The following is a 20127-nucleotide window of genomic DNA, read 5'->3' as shown; positions in this document are numbered from 1 at the left end:
CATGTGGGATCTTTCCGGACCAGGGCTCGAACCTGTGTCCTCTGCATTGGCAGGCGGATTCTCAACCACTGCACCACCAGGGAAGTCCGAAGCGCTCTATTGAATTCTTTGGTTCAGTTATTCTATTCTTCAGCTCTATGATTTTTTCATGGTTTATATTTCTTTGTTGAACTCATTTTGTTTACTTCTCTAATTTCATTTAGTTGTCTGTTCTTGTAGCTCACGAAACCTCTTGAAGATGATTATTCTGAATTCTTTGAAACTTCATAGCTCTCCATTTCCTTAGGGTCAGTTATTGGCCCTTTATTACTTACCTTTGGTGGTATCATACATACTTGCTTTTTCACGATCCTTGATTCTTTATACCAGTGTCTGTTCATTTGAATAAGTGATCTCTTTTTCCAGACTTTCAGGTTTACTTTGGCAGAGACAATTCTTCACCAGTCAGCTCTGTTTAGGTTTCTGGACATGTCTGCTGGTAACATCCTTGGGCAGGTGGAGCCCGTTATTAGGGTCAGTTTGGTCAAGGCATCTGTTGGAGCTCTGAGGTTAGCGGTGGGGGCGTGCCACTGGCTGAGAGCAGCTGGATAGGACTGCTATCTTGGTTGCCTGCCCAAATGCAGCTGTAGGATGGGCTTCATGACTGTGTGGATTCTGGTCAGGCTTACTAAATGCTTTGTACTGGGTACTACTATACCCAGCAGTAGGTGGGGCTATGAACTAGCTTCCCTCCCCTGGCAAAGCAGCAGGACAGGACCCAGGGCCTGCGTGGCTCATTGTCTGGGGACTCAAATCAGGCAAGAGTGTGCACTGAATATTTGGTTAGGTGAGGCCACCAGTTTTCCTTTGCAGACAGAGAAAGCCATGGGCTGTACTCTATTCAAGCGCCACCGTAAGCATGGCTGTTAGATGGGCGATGCAGCTTCCTGTGTGTTAGGGTTAGGTTCCTTGGTCAGGTGGTCTGAAGGTATAGTATTCAGTAATAAGTGAGGTTGTGAATCAGTTTCCCTTCCTGGGCACAGCAGGAAAAACACCTCAAATGCCACTAATGCTCTTTGTTGGCGGCCTTGAGTCAAGCCAACTCGTGCCGCAAGTTCCCTGGCCGAACGGGGCCAGTTTGTTTGCCCTGGCAGCCATCAGCTCTGCCCACCCTCCTCTCAGCTTAAGAGTTGCTGGGTTACACAGCTTCCAGGTGTTCTCACAAACCCTTCCTATCAGATGCGGGCCACACTCCACAGTGCCTAGGGCTATAACTGGGGCTCGTGCCTGGGTGGCACTGGGAGGGCCCACTTCAGGTAGCTCTCAAATTTTCCCAAACAGGCTTTCTGGTCTGGAAGGGCCAGGAGCCTCAGTCTGTAGTGGATGGGACCATGTATCACCTCCCCTGCCTGGGTGTAACAGGGAAAATCTCTAGAGGGAGAACACAAAGATGGCATCCCTGGCCTACGTTCCCCGAGGGCCTCTCTATAGGCCTCTAGATGTACGCCAAGCCTGAAGCCTGCCCTTAAGGTTGATGATCCAGGACAAAAAAATGAGGCCTCTTGCACAGACACTGGGGGTGTGTTTCAGTCTGCTGTCTGCAATGCCCCAGGGGTGGTAGCCCACCAAGAACTGTTAGAGTCGCATGGGACCCAGGAATTCCAGCCCCTCTGGTCACCAGAGCCAGACCATCAAGGGCTCTCCCTGGATGGCAACCGCCAAGGCCAGGTCACCAGATGTAAAAATCCAGGGCATCAGATGAGCGTTGGAATCGCTTATCCTTATTTCTTCACCATGCTCATGTTGCGGGGGGCTTCGGGAAGGCAGGTGTGAGGGGTGAAAACAAGGGCAGATAGTGGGACACTGGAAATATTCTTTTGTCCTTGCAAAGACAAATTAGAATCCTCTGGGGGTGGTCTTGGACACTTTTTAGGAAATTTGCCTCATGCAAAGTCTCAGCCCATCTGGAAATACATACATTGCCATTTTGCTTAGGTTTTCAAAATCTCATTGCCAAGCCGTTTCTGAATGATTCCTCTAGGAAGGTATTTAGGTTTTATAGCCGCTAGTTGAACTCGAATTTCTCAGCTATCTTCAGGACAGTTGGGAGTGGGCAAATGAACTTCCCCAAACAGAACAGTGCTGCTCCTGTGGGTCTGTAGTTTGACATGGAATTTTCTTTAGCCATGCTCACACCTCCCTGCTTAGGTTTTTTTTGTTTGTTTATTTTGTTTTTTTTTTCCAGCAAGCACAGTGTGGCCTGGATCTTCGACACATCACCGTAGTGGAGCTGGTAGGCGTGTTCCCGACCCTCATCGGCAGGATAGGAGCAAAGATTATGCCTCCAGCCCTAGCTCTGCAGCTCAGGTAGGGGGAAGTTCTGTTCTTAAGTGTTATTACCTATAAAAGTGCTTTTCTCTGATCAGGTTCCCTGATTTCTCTCTATTCATTCTTGATTCCAGGCAACCTTCAACCTTTAATTACTTTTATTCTGGGAGTATTATAACTATTAATTGGCATGTGGCTCTTTGTCCGAATACATGATGCAGTGGGTAATTACCAGGGTTCCTTCCCCTTCCAGGTGTTTTTGCTTTGTTTTTTTCCCTTGGTGGGAGTGGGACGGGAAGGGGACAGAATGCAAAAAGGACTTAAGCAATCCTTGGTCTTCTTAAGAGGGTAGGCCTCCAATTTCGCCTTTCCAGGCTTGGCCTCTTTTTCCCCCATGCTTCCAGGGCACTGGTACATAGTCCCATTTTAACAACTTTTGGTAACACTTAAAAAGCCAGAATCACGGTGTTCAGACTCTGAGTAATGGTGCATTAAAAAAGCAGAATTCAACAGCCAAAAGGTAATTTCAGAGCAACCCCAATTTTTTTTTTTTTTTTTTGCGCGGTACGCGGGCCTCTCACTGTTGTGGCCTCTCCCGTTGCGGAGCACAGGCTCCGGACGCGCAGGCTCAGTGGCCATGGCTCACGGGCGCAGCTGCTCCGCGGCATGTGGGATCTTCCCAGACTGGGGCACGAACCCGTGTCCCCTGCATCGGCAGGCGGACTCTCAACCACTGCACCACCAGGGAAGCCCATAGTCTTTGTTTTAAAGTCTATTTTGTCTGATATAAGAACAGTGATCCAGCTTACTTTTGGTTTCCATTTGCATAGAATATATTTTTCCATTCCTTCACTTTGTGTGTGTCTTTACATCTGACGTGAGTCCCTTGTAGGCAGCATATAGATAGGTGTTTGTTTTTTTCTTATCCATTCAGCTACTCTTTCTTTTGATTAGAGGATTTTAGTCCACTTAAATTATTGATAGGTAGATACTTACAGCCATCTTGTTAATTGTTTTTTAGCTGTTTTATAGGTCCTCTGTTACATTCTTCTCTATTCTCTTCCTGTGTGATTTGATGAATATAGTGGTATGCTTAGATTCCTTTCTCATTATCTTTTGTGTATCTATTATAGGTTTCTGGTTTGTGGTCACCATGAAGCTTACATTTAACTTATCAACTTAAAATGGACCATTATAAATATAACAACTTAAGTTTGAAGGCATTCTAAAGCTCCACACACGTTTTGTTTTTGATGTCACATTTTATATCTTTTAATCCTGTGTATCCCTTAAGCAGTTATTGTAGTTATCTTACCACTTTTGTCTCTTAACCTTTATATTAGCTTTATAAATCCACTACTTTTACTAATATATCTACCTTTAAAATTAAAAATCTTTTTATTTTAACCATTTTTAAATTGAAGTAGTTAATTGACAATTTTGTTAGTTTGAGGTGTACAACAAAGTCATACAGTTATACACATATATATGTATTCTTTTTCAGATTCTTTTCCATTATAGGTTATTATGAGATATTGAATATGGTACCCTGTGCTGTACAGTAGGTCCTTGTTGTTTCTATCTGTTTTATATATAGTAGTGTGTATGTGTTGATCCAAAACTCCTAATTTTCCCCCCTCCTTTCCACCCCCTACTATCCCCTTTGGTAACCATAAGTTTGTTTTCTATGTCTGTGAGTCTATTTCTGTTTTGTAAAAATAAGTTCATTTATATCATTTTTTAAGATTCTACATATAAGTGATGTCATATGATATTTGTCCACCTTTGTCTTTCTTCACTTAATATGATAATTTCTAAGTCCATCCATGTTGCTGCAAATGGCATTATTTCATTCTTTTTTATGGCTGAGTAATATTTCATTGTATACGTGTACCACATCTTCTTTATCCATTTATCTGTCAATGGACACTTAGGGTGCTTCCATGTCTTGGCTATTGTAAATAGTGCTGCTTTGTACACTGGGATGCATGCATGTTTTCTTTTTTTTTGTTTTATTGGAATATAGTTGATTTACAATGTCATGTTAGTTTCAGGTGTAAAGTAAACTGATTCACTTATACATATCCATATATTCATTCTTTTTAAGATTCTTTTCTCATAGAGGTTATCTCAGAATATTGAGTAGAGTTCCCTGTGTTATACAGTAGGTCCTTGTTGATTATATATCTTATATATAGGAGTGTGTATATATTGATCCCAAGCTCCTGATTTATCCCTCCCCCCACACTTCGCCTTTGGTAACAATAAGTTTGTTTTCAATATCTGTAAGTCTGTTTCACTTGTAAATAAGTTCATTTGTATCATTTTTTAAAAAATTAGATTCCACATGAGTGATATCATATGATATTAGTCTTTCTCTGTCTTACTTCACTTAGTATAATAATCTGTAGGTCCATCCATGTTGCTGCAAATGGCATTATTTCATTCTTTTTTATGGCTGAGTAATATTCCATTGCATATATGTACCGCATCTTCTTTATCCATTCCTCTGTTCACGGACACTTAGGTTGCTTCCATGTCTTGGCTATTGTAAATAGTGCTGCAGTGAACATTGGGGCGCATGTATCTTTTTGAATTATGGTTTCCTCTGGGTATATGCCCAGGAGTGGGATTGCAGGGTCATATGGTAGTTCTATTTTTAGTTTTTTAAGGAACCTCCATACTGTTCTCCATAGCGGCTGTATCAATTTACATTCCCACCAACAGTGCGAGAGGGTTCCCTTTTCTCCACACCCTCTCCAGCGTTTATTGTTTGTAGATTTTTTGATGATGGCCATTCTGACCGGTGTGAGGTGATATCTCATTGTAGTTTTGATTTGCATTTCTCTAATGATTAGTGATGTTGGGCATCCTTTCATGTGTTTGTTGGCCATCTGTATATCTTCTTTGGAGGAATGTCTATTTAGGTCTTCTGCCCATTTTTTGATTGAGCTGTTTGGGTTTTTTTGATATAGAGCTTCATGAGATATTTGTATATTTTGGAAGTTAAGCCCTTGTTGGTCACTTCTTTTGCAAATATTTTCTCCCATTCTGTGGGTTGTCTTTTCATTTTGTTTATGGTTTCCTTTGCTGTGCAGAAACTTTTAAGTTTAATTAGGTCCCATTCGTTTGTTTTTGTTTTTATTCTCATTACTCTAGGAGGTGGATCATAAAAGATATTGCTGTGATTTATGTCAAAGAGTGAGTGTTCTACCTATATGTTAGTCTAAGAGTTTTAAAGTGTCTGGCCTTACATTTAGGTCTTTGATCCATTTTGAGTTTATTTCTGTGTATGGTGTTACACAGTGTTCTAATTCCATTCTCTTGCATGTGGCTGACCAGTTTTCCCACCACCACTGTTGAAGAGACTGTATTTTCTCCATTGTATATTCTTGCCTCCTCTGTCATATATTAACTGACACATAGGTGCATGGGTTTATCTCTGGGCTCTCTATCCTGTTCCATTGATCTATATTTTTGTTTTTGCGCCAGTACCATACTGTTTTGATGACCATAGCTTTATATTGTAGTCTGAAGTCAGGGAGCCTGACTCCTCCAGCTCCGTTTTTCTTTCTCAAGATTGCTTTGGCTATTTGGAGTCTTTTGTGTCTCCATACAAATTTTAAGATTTTTTTTGGTTCTAATTCTGTGAAAAATGCCACTGGTAATTTGATAGGGATTGCATTGAATCTGTAGATTGCCTTGGGTCGTATAGTCATTTTGACAATATCGATTCTTCTAATCCAAGAACATGGTATATCCTTCCATCCATTTGTGTCATCTTCGGTTTCTTTCATCAGCGTCTTAAGTTTTCGGAGTACAGGTCTATTTATTCCTAGGTATTTTATTCTTCTTGATGTGATGGTAAACGGGATTGTTTCCTTAATTTCTCTTTCTGATCTTTCATTGTTAGTGTATAGGGATGTAAGAGATTTCTGTGTATTCAGTATCCTGCAACTTTACTGAATTCATTGATGAGCTGTAGTAGTTTTCTGGTAGAATCTTTAGGATTCTCTCTCTCTATATATATATCATGTCGTCTGCAAACAGTGACAGTTTTACTTCTTCTTTTCCAGTTTGGACTCCTTGTATTTCTTCTCTGATTGCTGTGGCTAGGACCTCCAAAACTGTTGAATAAAAGTGGTGACATTGCACATCCTTGTCTTGTTCCTGATCTTAGAGGAAATGTTTTCAGCTTTTCACTGTTGAGAATGATGTTAACTGTACGTTTATCAAATATGGCCTTTTATAATGTTGAAGTGTGTTTCCTCTGTGCCCCCTTTCTGGAGAGATTTTATCATAAATGGGTGTTGAATTTTGCCAAAAGCTTTTTCTGCATCTATTGAGATGATCATATGGTTTTTATTTTTGAGTTTGTCAGTGTGGTGTATCACACTGATTTGCAGATGTGAAAGAATCCTTGCATCCCTGAGATAAACCCCACTTGGTCATGGTGTATGATCATTTTAATGTATTGTTGGATTCAGTTTGCTAGTATTTTGTTGATGATTTTTCCGTCCATGTTCATCAGTGATACTGGCTTGTAACTTTCTTTTTTTGTGGTATCTTTGTCTAGTTTTAGTATCAGGGTGATGGTGGCCTCATAGAATGGGCTTGGGAGTGTTCCTTCCTCTGCAATCTTTGGAATAGTTTCAGAAGAATAGGTGACAGAATTCGCCTGTGAAGCCATCTGGTCCTGGACTTCTGTTTGGAAGTTTTTAAATCACTGTTTCGATTTCAGTACTTGTGATTGCTCTATTCATATTTTCTATTTCTTCTTGGTTCAGTCTTGGAAGGTTGTACCTTTCTAAGAAATTGTCCGTTTCTTCTAGGTTGTCCATTTTATTGGCATATAGTTGCTTGTAGTAGTCTCCTATGATCCTTTGTATTTCTGTGGTGTCCACTGTAACTTCTCCATTTTCATTTCTAATTTTATTGATTCCAGTCCTCTCGCTTTTGTCCTTCATGAGTTTTGCTAAAGGTTTATCAATTTTGTTTATGTTATCAAAGAGTCAGCTTTTTAGTTTTATCTTTTCTATTGTTTTCTTCATCTCTATTTCATTGATTTCTGCTGATCTTTCTTTCCTTCTACTAATTTTGCGTTTTGTTTGTTCTTCTTCTAGTTGCTTTAGTCTCTTAGACTGTCCTCATTTCTTTTCATTTTTTATTCTGTTCCATGACAGTGATTTCCACCATTCTGTCTTCCATCTCACTTATTCGTTCTTCTGCCTCAATTATTCTGCTGTTGATTTCTTCTAGTATATTTTTCATTCCACTTATTGTATTGTTCATCTGTTTGTTCTTTAAATCTTCTAGTTCTTTGTTAAAACATCTCTTGTATCTTCTTGATCTGTGCCTCCATTCTTTTTCCGAGATCTTGGATCATCTTTACTATCATTTTCTTTTTCAGGTAGGTTGCCAATCTACAGTTATTTACTTGTTCTTGTGGGTTTTTATCTTGTTCCTTCATCTGGAACATTTCTCTGCCATCTCATTTTTTATAACTTTCTGTGTTTGTGGTCTCCTTTCCACTGGCTGCAGGATCGTAGCTCCGTTTTGCTTCTGGTGCCTGCTCCCTTTGCTTCTGGTGGGTGAGTTTGGTCCTGGGGCTTATACAGGCTTCCTGCTGTGAGGGACTGATGCCTGCACACTGGGGGGGGGGGGCGGGGAGCCGGGTCTTGTCCCTCTGGGGGGCAGAGCCATGTCAAGGGGTGTGTTTATTGGTGGCTGTTGGCTGAGGACTTTAGGCAGCCTCTCTGCTGATGGGTAGCACTGTATTCCCCCTCTGCTGGTTTGTTTGGCCTGAGGCGTCCCAGCACTGGAGCCTGAAGGCTGTTGAGAGGGGCCAGGTCCTTATGCCAAAATTGCAACCTCTAGGAGAGCTCATTCTGACAGTATTCTCTGGAGCCTCTGCCACCAGTATCCTTGGTCCCCCCGCCCCCGCAGTGAGCCACAGCCGATTCCTGCCTCCCCAGGAGACCCTCCAAGACTTGCAGGTAGGTACAGCCCAGGCTTATATGGAGTTCCTGCTTTCTGCTGGGTCGCAGTGTACGTGAAACACTGTGTGTGCCCTCCAAGGGTGGAATCTGTTTTCCCCAGTCCTGTGGAGCTACTGCACTCAAGCCCCACTAGCCTTCAAAGCCAAATGCACTGGGGCTTCTTCCTCCTGATGTCAGACCCTCAAGCTGGGGAGCCTGATGTAGGGCTTGGGACTCGCGTTTTTTTGGAGAAACTCTGCAATATAATTATTTTCCAGTTTGTGGGTCACCCACCTGGCGGGTATGGGATTTGATTATGTCGCAAAACCACCCCTGTTACTGTTCAGTTGTCATTTCTTCATTGTCTCTGAATGTAAAATATCTTTTTTGGTAGGTTCCAGTGTTTCTTTGTTGATGGTTGTTCAGCAGTTGTGATTTTGGTGTTTTCATGAGATGAGGTGAGCTTAAAGTTTTCTCCAGAGTTATGCCCAGGAGTGGGATTGTAAGATCATATGGTAACTCTATTTTTAGCTTTTTACGGAACCTCTGTACTCTTTTACATAGTGGCTGCACCAATTTACATTCCCACCAACAGCGTAGCAGGGTTCCTTTTTCTCCATACCCTCTCCAGCATTTATTATTTGTAGACTTTTTTTTGAGAAAATAATATTCATATTTATTTTAGTATAACTGGAGAATACCGGCCATTATCATTTGCATTTCTTCATACTGTTCATCTTCAATACATTTGATATTTTAAGAACTTTGCTAAGTCATGGCCTAAGAGTTTTATAGATCATAAGGTACAATTGACATACAATGAACTGTACATACTTAAAGCATAGTGTGATAAGATTTGACATTTGTAAACACCCACAAAGCCATCGCCACAATTAGAGAATGAATGTGTCTACACTTTCCCCAAAATCTGTAGACTTTTTTTAATATGAATTTATTTATTTATGTATTTATTTTTGGCTGCGTTGGGTCTTCGTTTCTGTGCGAGGGCTTTCTCTAGTTGCGGCGAGCGGGGGCCACTCTTCATCGCGGTGCGCGGGCCTCTCACTATCGCGGCCTCTCTTGTTGCGGAGCACAGGCTCCAGACACACAGGCTCAGTAGTTATGGCTCACGGGCCCAGCTGCTCCGCGGCATGTGGGATCTTCCCGGACCAGGGCTCGAACCCGTGTCCCCTGCATCGGCAGGCGGACTCTCAACCACTGCGCCACCAGGGAAGCCCTGTAGACTTTTCGATGATGGCTATTCTGACTGGTGTGAGAACTCCTTTGTAGATTTGATTTGCATTTCTCTAATAATTAGCTATCCTGATCATCTCTTCATGTGTCTGTTGGCCATCTGTATGTCTTCTTTGGAGAATTGTCTATTTAGGTATCCTGCCCATTGGGTAGGGATATTGGGTTGTCTTTTTTGATAATGTGTTGTATGAGGTGTTTGTATCTTTTGGGTATTAACCTTTCGTCACATTGTTTGTAAATATTTTCTCCCAGTCCATAAGTTGTCTTTTCATTTCGTTTGCAGTTTTCATTGCTGTGCAAAAGGTTTTAAGTTTAATTAGGTCCTATTTGGTTATGTTTATTTCCATTACTCTAGGAGCCAAATCCAAAAATGTATTGCTGTGATTTATGTCACAGTGTTTTCCCTAGGAGTGTTCTCCCTAGTGTTCTCCTCTAGGAGGTTTATAGGATTTGTTCTATACCTTTCAGTCTTTAATCCATTTTATTTTTGTAGATGGTGTTAGAAAATGTTCTAATTTTCCTGTCTTACGTGTAGCAGTACAGTTTTCCCAGCCCCATTTATTGAAGAGCCTGTCTTTGCTCCATTGTATATTCTTGCCTCCTTTATCATAGTATACCTACCTTCTAACAGTGAGATTTATACTGTGATATTTTTTCTTATTACTAATGAGTGCCCTTTTCAGCTTAAAGAAGTCCCTTTAACATTTCTTACAAGGCTGGTTCATTGGTGGCCTTCCCCTTAGCTTTTGCTTCTCTAGAAAACTGTTCATCTCTCCAATTCTGAATGATTTTGTTGGGTAGTATAATATATTCTTGGTTATAAGCTTTTATCTTTCAGGAGAATGAACGGTTTCACTCCCTCTGGCCTGCTACGTTTCTGCTGAAAAATCTGATATTTTTATGGGATTCTCTTGTGTGTTAACATGCTGTTTTTTCTCATTAGATTCTCTCCATGACTTTAAGCTTTTTATATTTTAATTAGAATGGGTCTTGGTATGGGTTTGTTTAGGTTCCTCTTTTTTGGAACTCTCTTGGCTTCCTGGACCTGTGTTTTTCTCCCCAGGTTAGGGAAGGTTTCAGCTGTTCCTTATTAAAATAAGTTTTCTGCTGCTTTGTCTGTTCTCCTGCTAGGATCCCTATACTGTGAATGTTAGTGTGCTTGGTAGTGTCCCATAAATCTCTTAAGTTATCTTAATGAAAACAACAAATTTTTTCTTTTAGTTCTCTGGGTGAGTTCCACTGCCTTGTCTTTGAGTTTGCCAGTACTTTGCACTGCTTCACCTGCCCTTGAACCCCCTCTAGTGTATTTTTCACTATAGTTACTGTGCTCTTCAGCTCTGTGACTTCTCTTTGGTACTTTTTTATATTTTCTATCTTCTGAGTTTGGTGAGCATCTTTATAACCGTTACTTTTAACTCTTTATCAGGTAAATTACCTATCTTTGTTTCGTTAAGTTCTTTTCCTGAGGTTTTTCTGTTCTTTCATCTCCTTTTCCATTATAGGTCACTACAAGATATTCAATATAGTCCCTTGTGCTATACAGTAGGTCCCTTTTTATCTGTTTTACTTGATATGTATTCATTTTGCTGAGAGTGAACTGGTAATAGAAAGACATCTCATAGCATTAGGAATTGTAATTAGCTAGTCCTTGACTGTCATATCCTGGAACTTGAGGTTGGCTTAGCATGGTTGCATTGTTTGGAAAGATTTGGTGGACTTGTAGACCCAGGGCCAGTTTCATGGGTGTGTGACCTGTGCAAGCACACAGGTCCCACACTGAAAAGGGTCTTGTGTCTGGTTTAGTGGTGTGCTGTCACCATCTTGACCTTCTTAATTTTTTTTGGGGGGGGGGGGGCTTGAATTTTGGCCTGAGTTTTTATTTAGCTTAAGTTTTGACAATCGCCTTACCTTTTTACATTTTAATTTTACTGGAGTATAGTTGATTTACAATGTTATGTTTCAGGTGTACAGCAAAGTGATTCAGTTATATATATGTGTGTGTGTGTGTGTGTGTGTGTGTGTGTGTATATATATATATATATATATATACATACACATTCTTTTTTAGATTCTTCTCTCATAGAGGTTATCAGAGAATACTGAGTAGAGTTCCCTGTGCTATATACAATAGGTCCTTGTTGGTTATCTTACCTGTTTATCTGTTTTATATATGGAAGAACATATTCATCTGTTTCTTCATTTTACTTGGCTCTCTGTTGGTTTCTATGCATTAGAATACGCAACAGCCGCTTCTGGTCTTGAAGGAGTGGCCTCAGGTAGGAGATAAAACTTATTATCCAACCCTGCCCCTAACTCTTGTCTCTCAGACCTTTGTGATTGTCTATATAGCTTATTTTATTTGTAATAGCTCCCAGAGTTTCAGGGTGCGCCAAGACCTGTTAGTGCTCCAACGGAGAGGATCAGTCAGCACCTAGATTCAGGCTGATTGGAAGGCAGACCCTCAGGCAGCAGCTTAGCAAGTAGATGCAGTCCTGAGGGTCTGCAAGCATAAGGCCTGTTGGCCACTGGAGCCAGGCAAGAGAGAGAGATGTAAGGTGCTGCTGGATTTAGCAAGGCAGGAGGAATGCAAGAAGATGTCTCTGCTCGATGGAACGTAAAGGTGGCAACCTGCTGGAAAAGAAGAGATTACAGATGGTTTCTGCTGGCTTTCAGCAAGGTGGAGGGAGAGTTTGAAAACTGCTTCCACTGGCACATCCCTGCCCCACTCTGATGCTTTAAGGTTATTAAATGAGCCTGTTCACGTAAAGTGTGGGTACTTTTCAAACAGATACTTCCGCACTGTGTCTTGGGGTGTTTCTGAGTTTGCGACAGCCCAGCAGATCTTGTGGGTGTGAGCCCTGGTGGTTTTCAAAGAGATATTTTGGGGTTTGTCTCTCAGGCGTGGGTCTTAAAAGCTGGAGTGCCTGACGTGGGATTGGAACCCTTTGCTCCTCAGGGAGAAACTCCAGGTTTCCAGTTCCCTCCACATGGGTGGGGGCAGTGACTGGGGCTGGGTGTATTGCTAGGTTTTTGGACAAGATTGTGTCTCAGCCTCTTCTACCCACTTCGGTGTGATTTCTTTCTCACTTGCCTGATATGCAAGAGTCCTAGTTTTTCGCTTTCTGGCAGAGAATATTGTTCCATATGTAGTTGTAGATTTGGTGTGTCCATGGGAGGAGGAGTTTTGTCTAGTTCTCTAGAAGATTCTCCAGGAGTTCATTTCAGTCTGACATTTGTGTAACTCTGAACTGTGGCTGGTACCACCCCTCATCCATCGGGTGTCTATCCATCCTCCGAATTTCTGTGGTCTCTTAGCCATGGTGGATGCATTTCTGTACCTGTTGGTAGCCTGCTGCCCTGACCACTCATCTCCTCTCATGGCAGTTTTCCCTCATAATATTCTGTTAGTCAGGGCACAAAGCTCACAGGAGGAATGCGTGTGGTAGATGGTAGCACCATCGGCGGGGGGGGGGCTGTTTCTATCCTGACTTAAGTACTGGACCACCCCATGCTCCAGGTCCTTTCCCACAGGTTCCAGCCACCACAAAGTTGCGTAGCCTTTTTTTCCCTCCAGACTTTCCTATTTCTCTGTTTTCCTGGGTCACCCCTGCCCTAGGACTTCCCCCTTCTCCCCCTGCCTCCAAACTCTAAATATTCCTCTTCTTAACATTCTCACCTCACTTTCATGCTTTACGTTCACATGTTCAAAAACTCATTAATGCACTTCTTGAGGTCCCCTCTTCTTACCACAAGAAACCAGTGCAGACACTGTAACGCTTTTATCTCTACTCACTAGAAGTGGATTAGCAATTTAGTTTCCCACAGGGATAAGACAGAAAGGATTCCCATCTTCCTTGAAAGTCCCTCATAAAAGGCATAAGAAAGTGTCTTCTCCAGATTTTGTTGTTCAGTTTACTGAGTGTGCTCTTTTTTCTCTTGGGCTCAGCTTATCTGTTTGCTTTCTCTGGCTTTTTTCATCTAAACATGGTACTGAAATACATTCTTTTTCACAGTTTCAATTCTAATGGGGGTAGAATGGAAAAAAACAGGCCATTGAAATCACTTCAAATGCTTTTTGAAATTGAGGTATAAAAAAATTCTAATTAACCAAGTCCTTCAGCCCAGGGTGAAGAGCCAGCTCGATTCCCTCTATGCAGTTGGGAGCTCCATGGGCCAGAGCTACAAGGTCTGGAACGTCATTTCAATCAGCTTCACCTAGGCCAGGGTTTCTCAACCTTGGCACTATTGACATTTGGGGCCCGATCATTCTTTGGTGGGGAGAGGGCTGGTCTGTGCATTGTAGGATGTTAGGCAGCAGCCCTGGCCTCCAACCACTAGAGGGCAGTAGCACGCCCCCCCTGCCATTGTGAACACCAAAACTTGTGTTGATAACCAGTGATAACCAATGGCTCTAGTGGGTATGTGGTTGTGCAAACCTAGTCTGCGAATGGGGGTTGACTCCAGTTTAATACAGAAAAATTCTGTTAGCATTGTCATACATGCCTTGGAGCACCTATTGGTACACAGCACCACTGCAGGGCTGAAGTCTTCCTGGCCACTAGACTCTAAAGCCATGCTACTCAACCTGTCACGTGCACACCAGTCTGCGGTGGATCTTACTCATCCTATAGATTCTAATCCAGTAGGTTTGAGTAGCAAGGGGCTAAAGGGTAACTCAGTCCTTTGTGGTATTAAGCCTTTCTCTGCACACAGTGTCATTCTAGGACTCCAGTGGGTCCACCAGAGCCCTCGGGGAGCCAATTTTGACCTAGGCTTCTCTTTTCTTTGCCCTAGGCTGTTGCTGAGAATCCCACTCTACTCCTTCAGTATGGTGCTAGTGGATAAGCACGGCATGGACAGGGAGCGCTATGTCTCCCTGGTGACGCCTGTGGCCCTCTTCACCTTGATCGACACTTTCCCCTTGAGAAAAGAGGAGATGGTCCTGCAAGCCGAAATGGGCCAGACCTGCAACACCTGATGTGACGACGGGTCCTCTCTCGGCAGTTCCCCTTCTCTTTCTATATCCGTGCTATGCACACAGGAAGGCCTGGAAAATATCCTTGATGTACAGATTTTTATTTGTAATTTTTAAAGTCTATTTTATTATAAACTTTCTTTGCACTTAAAATATTAACACTGCTTTTTGTACTTTGAAGTATTCCAAAAAATATGAATGATACTCATACTCTTAACTCCATCATGGCTGGTTAATTTGGCAGAGAAAATAGAACCTACAACCATACACATGCTTTCAATGCCTTTTCTACAGTGTGACACATCTCTATCTTTTTTATATAAAACTTATTAATAAAATATTTGGGAGCAAATTTACTCAAACTCATTTTCTTTTTCAAGCACTTGCTCACTGTGGTCACAGGTTTTAGGACTGTGATTCTTGGCGTTTGTTTTAGGAATGGAAAAATGAGTCTTGTCAGGAGGAGCTCAGTTGAGCTGGGAGAGCTGAACATGGAAGGGTCAGAGAAGCCAGTTAAAGCAACAAGCCAAAAATGAAAGCGGTAAGAATTTAATCACTTACTGCGATGGTGTAACCAAGAAGCTAAAACTGGAAGTTCCGTTGTATATTCCTCCATCTTCTGTTTTCTCCAGTGGACCAGTGCACCAGTTGAAGGTCACGTGGCTCACCAAAGACATGGGGTTGTTACACTGTTGAGGGAGACCCGGCTGTGGCAGTTTGATGCACCCTGGGGTCATGGAAGGGCGAGGGTCTAGGAGTGGAAAAGTACTGGATACTGAATCAGTGGGGAAAAGTGTCTTCAGATTCCCCTCTTCCTCCTATAAGGTCCCGGCACAGGAGCGTGAAGACCTCTGCCCAAGGCCTCAGAGACCTAAGAATAAACATCACGTGGGCTAGGAATGCAAATATGGGAAAGGACATGAACAGTCCTTGGCTACAGTTGCAGCCACTGACTGTGATTCATGGACTGTATACCAGTCTGTGCTAGGAGAGCAGCTTTTCCTTATGAGACCTTCCAGGCGAAGCCTTTGTAACTGCCTAAGGTTGGGCCTGGAAAATCATAGATTTATAACCAGGAGTTGGACTCTTTCAGCTTTGCCAGCCAAACATGGAGGGGAAATTTCCATCTATTCCTGAACAAATAAAATCAATGATGGAAAGTCCAAACTCCAACAGGAAGGTTTAAAACTAGAAGCCGATTTGATACTTCTGAACCTTAGGCAGTGAATGCTATCCTGTGAATAGGGTTATATTTCATTTACAAATATGTTTTTTCCCCCACGAAGCACACTAGTAGGTGCTTTGACCTCTGTCTCCCTCAGATGTATCAGATAAAAGGTCACTGACATGGTTGGGAGAGGAATGTTAACCAATGACTAGTTTGTTTCAAAAGATCATTTGTCACACAATTAAGTAAACATATCAGCCCACATTAAAGCCTCCTGTCTGTGAAAAGCCAGCTTGTGCCCTTTGGCCCATAACCTGAAAGCTTCAAGCCTTGAGGATGAGCTTATGTTTAAGGACCTGCCCTGATTTCTTCAAACAAGTCTTCCTGATGAGCTTAGAATATTACAGACACTTTGCCTAATGAGATACAGACTATTTGAAGAATAAGTGTACTGTGGTATTTAAAAAAATTACATATCCAGAGTCACGTCAGCATCATGGTAACATGAGCCTTTCCTTTTTTTCCTCCCCTCTAACGTGTTAATTGGACATCTGTAAACAAAAGCGCCCCTGCACAGCACACCAGGACACCCGAGAACTCCATCTATCTGTGCATACGAAAGTGGGTGGATAGGACCTCAGAAGAGGCTACAGAGCTAAGGGAACTGCAGAAGCAGTAGTGGGAGCGCCAGCGGTGACCTCTCTAGCAAACGAGGTGAAAAGTAAAAGGGGGTGAGTGAAAGGCTGTCAGTCCCTGTGGGCTGCAGCTGGAGGGTCCCGTTGCTCTTGAGCAACACCCTGCATATCTGAAGAGAGATATCAATGACTGTGGTGAGGGAAAGGGAACTGAAGGAATATATCTCCTGCTATCTGCCCTGAGATGCCAGCAAGAGGTCTGCCCATGGACCTCTGGGATCCACCCCCCCCCCCTCGAAGAACCCCCTACCAGGCCATGGGCACACCCAAAGCCCCAAATTTTAAGCACACATCCCCTCACACTCTGCTGCCACCTTTTAAAAAAAATCCCCCCCCCCCGTTTTTTTCCCCCATATTGTACACATTCCCAACCTTAGTAGGGAGTCAGCGCCCATTAAGAGAAACCAAAACGTTTGCTATAGTGCCACCTTCTGGAAAACAAAAGGAAGGGTCTTAACTACCAACCTCCTGAATTGAAGTAAACAAAACCTTACCTAAATAAGACAGGTGCTCCCTATTCCAAACGCAGCAGTAGAGGCACATTTTATCAAAAACTATGGAAAAAAACATAGTTAACAGGGTATCACAAAAAGAAAATGACAATTCTTCAAGAACTGAATCCAAAGATACAGAATACTGCAATCGAACTGACAAAGAATTCAAAATAGCTGTTAAGAACAAATTCGGTGAGCTGCAAGAAAACTCAGAAAGGCAATTCAGTGAACTCAGGAATAAAATTAATGAACAGAAGTAGTATTTCACCACAGAGATTGGTTATTTTTTAAAGAATTTCAAACAAAGATTCTGGAGCTGAAGAACTCAATAAATGAGAAAAAGAATGCATTAGAAAGCACTGGAAACAGAGCAGATCAGATGGAAGGGAGAATAAGTGAGCTTGAGGATAGGAATTTAGAAATGATTCAGGTATAAGAGGAGAGAGAATTAAGATGAATGGGTATACCAGAGGGAGAAGAGAGGGAGAAGGGGGCAGAGATCTTATTTAAAGTAATAACAGGTGAGAACTACCCAAATCTGGGGAAGGAACTGGATTTACAAGTCCACGAACCTAACAGAACACCTTATCATCTCAATGCAAAAACACCTTCTCCAAGACATATTATATAATAAAACTGTCAAAAGCCAATGATAAGAATGTTAAAGGCAGCCAGAGGAAACCCCCATTAGGCTATCAGGAGAAACAATGGAGAGACAAAATAACCAGAAGTCAAAAGATAAAACTGGCGGTAGTAAATCCTTACATATCAATCATCACCTTAAATGTAAATGGATTGAACTCACCAATCAAAAGGCACAGAGAGGCTGGATAAATTTAAAAAAATAAGACCTCACTATATGCTGCCTACAGGAGAGTCTTTTTAGCTCTCAAGACACACATAGGCTCCAAGTGAAGGGATGGAAGATGATACTGCAAGCAAGTGGAACCCAAAGGAAAGCAGGCTTAGCCATACTTAGACAAAATAGACTTCAAGCAAAACAAAATGGTAATAAGGGACAAATAAGGTCATTATATGATAACGAGGTCAATACATCAAGAAGATAAAAGAATTGTAAATCTATATACTCCCAACACCTAAGTTCTGAAATATATTAAGCAAATACTATTATGTCTTAAGGGATAAATAAGAGTAAAGTAATAGTGGAGGGCTTCAATACCCTGCAATCAGTAAAGAATAGATCTTCCAGACAGAAAATCAATAAGAAAACATTGGAAATGAACCATAGTTTATAGAACAAATGGACTGAAGAGACATATACAGGATATTCCATCCAAAAAGAGCAGAGTGCTGATTCTTCTCAGGTGCACATGGAACATTCTCCAGAATACATATATGACAGGACACAAATCTTAGCAAATTTAAGAAGACTGAAGTCATACTAAATATTTTTCCTAACCACAACGGTATGAAACTAGAAATCAACAAGAGGAAAGTGAAGAGCTCTACAGATATGTGGAAACTAAACACCCTTGTAAATAACCAATGGGTCAAAGAAATCAAAAGAGGAATAAAATTGTCTCGAAACAAATGAAAATGGAAATACAACATATCAAATCCTGTGAGATGCAGCAAGAGCATTTCTGAGAGGAAATTTTATAGCAACAACTGCATAATGCACTCAATCCCTTGGTATCTGCAGGGGATTGGTTCCTGGACCCCACTTGGATACCAAAATCCAGGGATGCTCAAGTCCGTTACATAAACTGTCATACTATTTGCATATAACCTCTGCATATCCTCCCATATGCTCTGTCATATCTACATTACCTATGATACCTAATACGATGTAAATGGTATGTAAATAGTTGTAAATGCAATGTAAATGCTATATAAATAGTTGCTGGCATGTAGAAAATTCAAGTTTTGCTTTTTAGAACTTCGTGGAATTTTTCAAATAGTTTTGATTTATGGTTGGTTGAATCCCCAGATACAGAACCCATGGATACAGAGAGCTGACTATGTTAAGAAATCAGAAAGATCTCAACCTAACTTTACACCTCAGGGAACTAGAAGAAGAACAAATTAAACCCAAAGTTAGCAGAAGGGAGGAAATAATAAATATCAGAGTGGAAATAAATGAAATAGAGACCAGAAAAACAATAGAAAGGATCAACAAAGCTAATAGCTGTTCTATAAAAAGATAAACAAAATTAACAAAACTTTAGCTAGACTTAACTATGAAAAAAGAGAGTAGACTCAAATTAGAAATGAAAGAGGAGATATTATTGCAAAGGATACCACAGAAATACATACAATCATAAGAGATTACTGTGAACAATTATATGCCCATAAATTACATAAACTAGAAGAAATACATTTTTAGAAATACACAACCTACCAACACTAAATCAGGAAGAAACAGAAAAACTGTGCAGACCAATAACAAGAGATTGATTCAGTAATCCAAAACTCCCGAAACAGAAGACTCCAGGACAAGATAGCTTACCAGTGAATTCAACTAAACATTTAAAGAAGAATTAACACCTTTCCTCCTCAAACTCTTAAATACTGAGGAGAAATGAACACTAACAAAGTTATTCTACAAAGGCAGCATTACCTTGATGTCAAACTAGATAATGATACCACAAGAAAACTACAGACCTGATGAATAGAGATGCAAAAATTCTCAACAAAATATCAAACTGAATTCCAGAACACATTAAAAAGATGATATACCATGATCAAGTGGGATTTATCCCTAGGATTCAAGGATGGTTCAACATATGCAAATCAAACAATGTAATATAGCACATCAATAAAATGAAAGATAGGGGACTTCCCTGGTGGTGCAGTGGTTAAGAATCCACCTGCCAATGCAGGGGACATGGGTTCAAGCCCTGGTCCAGGAAGCAACTAAGCCTGTGCGCCACCAGGGAAGTGGTGCGGAGCAACTAAGCCTGTGTGCCACAACTACCGAGCCTGTGCTCTAGAACCCGTGTGCCACAACTACCGAAGCCCACGTGCCCAGAGCCCATGCTCCGCAGCAAGAGAAGCCATTGCAATGAGAAGCCCACGCACGGCAATGAAGAGTAGCCCCCACTCACCGCAACTAGAGAAAGCCCGCACGCAGCAGTGGAGACCCAACACAGCCAATATAACATTTATTATAAAGAAATAATAAATAAGAAGAATAAATAAAATGAAAGATAAAAATCACATGATCACTTCAACAGATGCAGCAAAAGCATGTGACAAAATATAACATCCTTTCATGATAAAAAACCTTTAACAG

General features: G+C 41.4%; 1 protein-coding gene across 4 annotated transcripts in view; it reads left to right on the top strand.

The window, feature by feature from the left end:
* The window catches only part of SRPX (sushi repeat containing protein X-linked), a gene marked incomplete at both ends in the record, with an annotated part of 99420 nt that extends 84903 nt beyond the window's left edge, over positions 1 to 14517 (top strand). For 3 of the 4 annotated variants that reach the window (XM_082864759.1, XM_082864760.1, XM_082864758.1), the window contains 2 exons: positions 2225 to 2346; positions 14334 to 14517. In XM_082864759.1, coding sequence (XP_082720885.1) covers positions 2225 to 2346; positions 14334 to 14517 — 306 coding nt within the window. The remainder of the gene's footprint in view (positions 1 to 2224; positions 2347 to 14333) is intronic. The other variant, XM_082864761.1, reaches the window with a different exon arrangement.
* Positions 14518 to 20127: the final 5610 nt, after the last annotated feature.

Source organism: Leucopleurus acutus (assembly GCF_964270905.1).
Source record: "Leucopleurus acutus genome assembly, chromosome: X".
NCBI lineage: Eukaryota > Metazoa > Chordata > Mammalia > Artiodactyla > Delphinidae > Leucopleurus > Leucopleurus acutus.
This window is presented reverse-complemented; position numbering and strand designations above follow the sequence as displayed.